This window comes from Callionymus lyra, chromosome 19 (genome assembly GCF_982586985.1).
Source record: "Callionymus lyra chromosome 19, fCalLyr1.hap1.1, whole genome shotgun sequence".
Classification (NCBI taxonomy): Eukaryota; Metazoa; Chordata; class Actinopteri; order Syngnathiformes; family Callionymidae; genus Callionymus; species Callionymus lyra.
This window is the reverse complement of record NC_141836.1, coordinates 10,118,773-10,125,107: the sequence shown is the minus strand read 5'-3', so window position 1 is coordinate 10,125,107 and position 6,335 is coordinate 10,118,773. Positions and strand designations below refer to the sequence as shown.

Below are 6,335 nucleotides of genomic sequence, written 5' to 3'. Positions count from 1 at the left end.
TTTTTTCTTCGAGTTATGTTTTTTTTGCTGTGGATTAGACGCCTCAAGAGCAACTCAAAGTGCTGCTGAGTTTCCTGCTCAGTAAATGTCAAATTCTGGTTCCTTACATGGATTGAATGGTGAGCTTACTGGGTTCATTGTTGACTCCATTAAGTCTTATTCCCACTGCTGCAGTTGTTCTAATGTTGCTGAATGTTAAATTTTGCCAAGATTTAATTCAGTTGTAATCATTTCAAACTTAGCTTTTACTATGCAGTTCCATTAAGAATTATGTATACAGAAGTTGTACTTTATTTAAACTAAATTCCCTCAAGATCAGATTAATAGAACTAGAGTTGCAGGGTTGTTGTGCTTTTGTGTTGGAAAAAACTATTTTAAATTCTGTCCAAAAAGTCATGGAGAATAAAATATTTTCCAGAGTATCTATATCAAGTTGAACATGTATGTTTCATGACTATCTTAATAGTAAATGCCCTAATTAATTAAAATATATTTATTAATATAAAATGTATACTGAGTCAATCTGAACTATACTATTATAAGCACATGGTGACCTGTTTTTGTTTTGTGTCTACATTTGTTATCCACTTATTATTATTTCAAAACTAAACATGAACCTTTTAAATCTGGGAAATGGAGACAAAAGTTTTAGTTTTTTTCTTTTATTGCACATATAATGTATAAAAACATCCACTTGAAAAATATGCTTTAGCATAAACGGGTTCATACAGAAGATTCTGAGAAAATCTTCTCGTTGAAATTCTTCCACTAAAAGATCCAATGTGGATCAGTTAATACACAGAAAACCAGTTTTCCATACAATATTCTCAAAAATGGACAAAGTTTCCATGGACAGTCCAGATGTCACTGGCAGCACAGCGGGGCCACGTCTTCGGCGGGAGAGGGGAACAACCGCATGGTTTCCCTGGACGATCTGGTAAAGCCGTTCTGGAAAATCAAAGCTTTCTTGATGGAAAATAACGATATGGTTTTGTCCCACACGTCAGAGCTGGACATCCCGGAGCTGAGCTGGTTCTCCAGAGCCGACCGGACCCGCACCGCTCCATCAGTGCACTTCCTCTCCAGAGTCATCATCTTTCCCAGGCTGAGGAAGACAATCGGTTATTATTCTTCTTTAGATTTATTCATTTAAATACATCCTTTAAAAAAAATGAACTGCAGTGACTAGTTTCCGCCGGTAGATGGCGGTGACGCCGTTTATGTCGCGAACCCACAATGCATCATTTTTTATTCATAGTAATTAACGCTCGACTCAGTTTTTGTTGTTGATGGGAAAAAAAAGTTTACAAATGGTAAGTCCTCAGAGATATATCTGTTAAAACCAAAGCATAAAACTGGTTTATAAACTTCAAATCAGCGTTTTGATAACGATTAAGTTTCTGAGTCATGAACCAAAGATTATTTTAGTGTTCATTAACTTATGAGCTAATTAGCCTAGCAGCTAACTAGCTTAGTAGCTAAATAACCTAGCAAGCTAATTGTTAGCAACTTCAAAAACCCTAAATAACCTTTTGGTTTGTAAATGAAAGTATTGAATTAACAAAATGAACCAGTATTAAACTTAATATTATTAACTTTTTAACCCAATTTTTTGTAAAACTTGATTATGGACGTGATTTCCGGTTTCATTTCACGTGACGCAGATTCAATACAAATCCAGAAAATTAATATATAAGCAGAAAAATATCTATATTGATACATTATTATTTGATATTAAAATAATGTTATTATTATTATGACAGTTCATTTATAATTGGATCCATGCTAGTTTTTCTTCTTTACTTAAATGTATTCTAAATGACAAAAAAAGATGAACAACTATTTATTTAATAAGCGACCCCCCAAAAAAAGTTAATCTCAATTATTTGCATCTAACAATACAAGTTTCTTCTTACGTCGTGTGCTGATCTCTCATGGTTCTTGGTATTCTGGTCTGTCCAGGTTCTCCTCAAAGTGCGAAATGATATTGAATCTTTTCATTTTCTTTTTATACTCCCGTCAGCTTCGGTCGACATCTTTAAAAAATTCTGGTTCTCACACTGACGAGCCAATCGCACGCCGGCGTTATGACAATGGTGAATAAATTAGTGGAGTTATGCCGTACAATGGACGCAAATTCAAATAAACCGGTGGGAGTGGTCCTCTGCTGTCTGTGCCACCATCACCGTGCCAACCATGAATAGGAACATCCTTGTTATTGTGTTGATGGGAATGATATGTTGTGGGAACACGGCGTAAAAACATCTGCCTCTGGTTTTGTCCCCCAAAAAAATGTCTTGTATGTCTTTAATATATCAACATAAAGGTATATACAGTATTCTTTTTGCTGTTCATGTTTGAAAATCACATACAATCTTTAGATGTATAATATTATAATTAGTGTTTTATCTTAATTTGATCATGTCTCACTTAATTCATAAGTTAAGTTAGGTTAGGTAGAACTTTATTGATCCCTCAGGAGGTCTCCTTCGGGTATAACTAAATTTAGATATACAGGTATTGTTGTGGTTCTGATGGTAAAATATTTTATATGTATGTATTTGCTAAATGTATTTGTCAATAATAGTTAAATAAATGTTAAAATAAAGATGGTGATTAACTAATTGAAAAAAAAAAGTATTTTAGTAGATATATTGTGTTATGTTTGTGTACATTTGCAGAGACAATAACTTTTTTTAAACCATCCAAAGTTTCCCACACTCGTCCAGTCCTACTCCAGACACACACACACATTCTTCCACTTTAACTTTGTGTCTCTATTTCAGGCCCTCTAGTTCTCACGGTGAACATCTCCACTGCTTGATAGGCTGACAATAGTGCAAGACTGGTCCAGATGGTGTGCCTGGAAGCCCTGTCGACAGCCCCTGCGTTCCCGTGAGTGTGTGTGTGTGTGTGTGTGTGTCGGGAGGGAACGGGGGCTGGTCACTCAATCTTTGTTCAATGGGGCACACTTCCTTTGTGCAGCCGGCCTCAGTGTCATTAACACTGAAGTGTGGGAAGCTTGGGAGCGCAGCCTCTCCCACGTTCAGCACAGACAGGAAAGAAGCGTGTGACTGAGACGTGGCCAGCGGCAGGCGGGTCAGCCAGCTGTGCGAGGAGAGGGGTGTGCGAGAGTGTGTACGTGTGGGAGAGTGTGCTGGGAGTGTGGACACGGTCGGTGGGGTTTTTACAGTGGGAGCACTTTTTTTTTCTTCTTCTCGGATCACTTTTATCCAGCGGCAAATCTGATCCGACGGATCAAAGGAGTGTGTCGGCACACCACTGATAATTCACACAAATGTCTGTCCATCACACTTTTAGAGGTTCATTTTTTGATACTCCACAGGTGTCAAACTGTTGATTTAAATGTGCCTTTAAATGTGTTTATTTCATTATCGCACTATAGGCGTTTATTGTTTTGCAAGTGTACTTGCACATTCATATTATAAAGGTTCAAACCTTAGAATTAAACCAAACTTAAATCCTAAATAAGTATCTAATAAGGCTCAGTGGTCCCCGTCCACAGGTACTGGGTTATTTGTTATTAAGCCGCACACAAATAAAGATAATTTACATCAGTTTTTAACTGATTATTACTTTCTGTAATGTGTTTTTGTTTTAAAAGATGGTATTTTCTCTGAAGTAACATTAGTTCATGACTCGTGACACGTCAAGATTCTTGTTTCGGTCCAGTTTAATCACAAAAAAAATAATTAAAAACTAGTGAAAATGTCAACTTTTTGTGACTATTTTTTTTAAAACTCTTTTTATGTAATGGTCAGTTTGTGGTTATATAAAAAAAACAGTCAATTTCCTTGCCTTTAGGTTGGTTGTGGTTAAGATAAGTTTTGCAGGAGTGGAAGCTGATTTCTCCTGCACATCATGAACAAGATCTGGATGAATTCTTCACACTCAAGGTCACAATACATATACATTTACAACAGAAGTGAAACTTCATTATTAAACCTTGAGAAAATGTAAACCTTTAAAAAATACATTAAAACAAAAAACATTTAAAGAAGATCATATATAAAACATCATCAGGTCTTGGATCTTATTATTAAATCAATCAAAATGAACAGACGGAAAGGTATAGTCACACGTATGTATATATATATTTATATAAAAAAGACATGAAAATAATGATGGAGAAAAAAAGGCTGTAGAAAAAACAAAAAAACTAAAAGAGGTCTGGAATAACCGTTAAAACCAGTAGTTTTCTGGACTATTTTCCCAAATATCTTTACTTTTTGAGGTCGTAGTGTGAAGGTCATAACTTCTCAATTCCAGAAGTTGTTGACCAACATAACAAGAAGCATAATACAGGGGGAGGACTTTTGTCCTTTTTTTTCTTACTTTTATTTTTCCTGTTTTTCGTTTATACATTTTATATTTTCATTTGTCTCAGGTTGTTGCAAAAAAAATTACAACTAAATATATATATATATATATATATATATATATATATAACAATACAAATATCTTTGTTTAAAGTACAACAAGTGGGTTCGCTGACATTCCAGAATCCTCGTCTTTCTAAAACCGCTCCACACTTCCTCCATCAGAGGAGATTATTTTTGGCGGGAAGCTGCGAGAGTCTGCGGCTCAAAGCCCCGCGTGTGCCTGGTGGCAGAAGCACTTTGTGCTCAATTACGCGGCGCTGGAGATGACATGAGCTCGGCGTGCTTCGCTGCGAGGTCACCACTTTCCCATATCAACACAAGCAGTGGGTCAGTCCCGAGGGTCCCGCATCCCCCCACTCCCGGCCTTTTTCCTCTCTCACAGTCTATTCCTCCACCTGCTCCCCGGAGACACAGTCATTGTCCCCAAGGCTATAAACACTTCATTGAGCATGTGGCAGCCCGGCGTTCCTCAAAGCCCTTCCCAGCCTCCCGATTGGCCGAGGGACTGTGAGAACCTCCAACGAGCCCAAGACCCACACATTCATATGGAGATTGGGGAGTATAAATAGAGGGGAGGCAGGAGGACAGGGCAGATCAGACTCGAACCCTCTCTCTCAAGAGAAGCTCTTACCTACAGCGATGGCTCCTACTGTTGTCGGACACTTCTTTAAGGACCACGTGGCTCCAGCTCACAAGGTAAACATCTCCTCCATCATCTCCCAAAACTTGAACCCTCAGAATATTCACGTTTTTTCAAAATCTTTGGAATGTTCCGTTTTTTTAAACGTTTTTTCTCTTCTCTTTCCTTCTCAGCTGAGGAAGCCGATGGTGGAGAAGCTGCGGCGAGATCGCATCAACACCAGCATCGAGCAGCTCAAGTCCCTGCTGGGCCCGGAGTTCCTCCGCCAGCAGCCCGACTCCAAGCAGGAGAAGGCGGACATCTTGGAAATGGCGGTGGCCTACCTGAGCGGCTGGAGGCAGCAGCAGAAGGTGGCCGAGACCTGCGAGCGCCGGGCCGCCGCCGACGGCTACACGCACTGCGTGCAGGAGGCGGTCAGCTTCCTGTCCCACTGCAAGATCCAGACCCAGGCCCACAGCCGGCTGCTGGGTCACTTCCAGGGCCTGCAGACGTCCAAGCCGTCACCCCCGGCGTCGCCGCTCCGCCAGGCCGGCAAGGGCGACGCCGTTGCCCTGTGGAGACCCTGGTAGAAAGAAGGAAGCCTCTTCCCTCAAACCCTCGTCTGTGGAGGTCCCAGACTGAAAGTTGGAGAACTCCTTGAAGTCCTTCCCGTGAGGCACAATGTGCCTTTTTTTAATCTCTGGACTGATTCAAGTTCTACTGAAGATGCGTCACTGTGTGAACGACACTTGTTGCTGTTGAAAAGCAAACCTTCTCCAGAATTATATTTGTGTAGCAAATGTTTATGACTCATGTTGAACCCATGTTGGGTTTCAAAGTAACTTTATCTGTTTATATTGATAAACAAAAAATGCTCTTTATTCAGATCCTGTGGATCCACGTCTGATGTTCATCACACATGTGATGGTTTTTTTTGTGAATCTTTGTGACCAATATTTTGGTCGAAATATGTGATAGAATGTTTCTATTGTGATCTTTCAAATATTGATGTTTTGTCATCTGTTCATACCTTCTGAGAAGGTGATCGATGTTCTTCTGTGGAGAACTGTTTGGAATTCTGCTTCGCTGAGAAGTTTCCTTTTGAATAAAAGATAAAACCTCACATGAGGTTTTTTTTTTACAAACATTAACCACAGTGTTGTTTCACTTCTTCAATCCATCATTGCTTCATTTCTTCGGTCAAATTCATTCAACTACGACATCTTTAAACGGTATATGGAAAGTGCTGCGTCATCATTACTAACAAGAGGTCATGATTACGCAGCATTTTTAACTGAAATATGACTTTTTTC

The 6,335-nt window shown here is 39.3% G+C and overlaps 1 protein-coding gene across 1 annotated transcript; it reads left to right on the top strand.

Moving 5' to 3' along the window:
* Positions 1 to 3,636: 3,636 nt before the first annotated feature.
* Positions 3,637 to 6,335, top strand: LOC148059426 (transcription factor HES-5-like). Its single transcript, XM_087781374.1, has 2 exons — positions 3,637 to 5,099; positions 5,217 to 6,335. Exons 1-2 carry the CDS (start codon positions 5,043 to 5,045, stop codon positions 5,610 to 5,612), a joined length of 453 nt encoding a protein of 150 aa, XP_087637500.1. The 5' UTR covers positions 3,637 to 5,042; the 3' UTR covers positions 5,613 to 6,335.

Coding starts and splice junctions, on each gene's coding strand:
- LOC148059426 (XM_087781374.1), top strand. CDS start 5,043: ATGGCTCCTACTGTTGTCGGACACTTCTTTAAGGACCACGTGGCTCCA. Junction 5,100..5,216: donor ACGTGGCTCCAGCTCACAAG/GTAAACATCTCC, acceptor TTTCCTTCTCAG/CTGAGGAAGCCGATGGTGGA.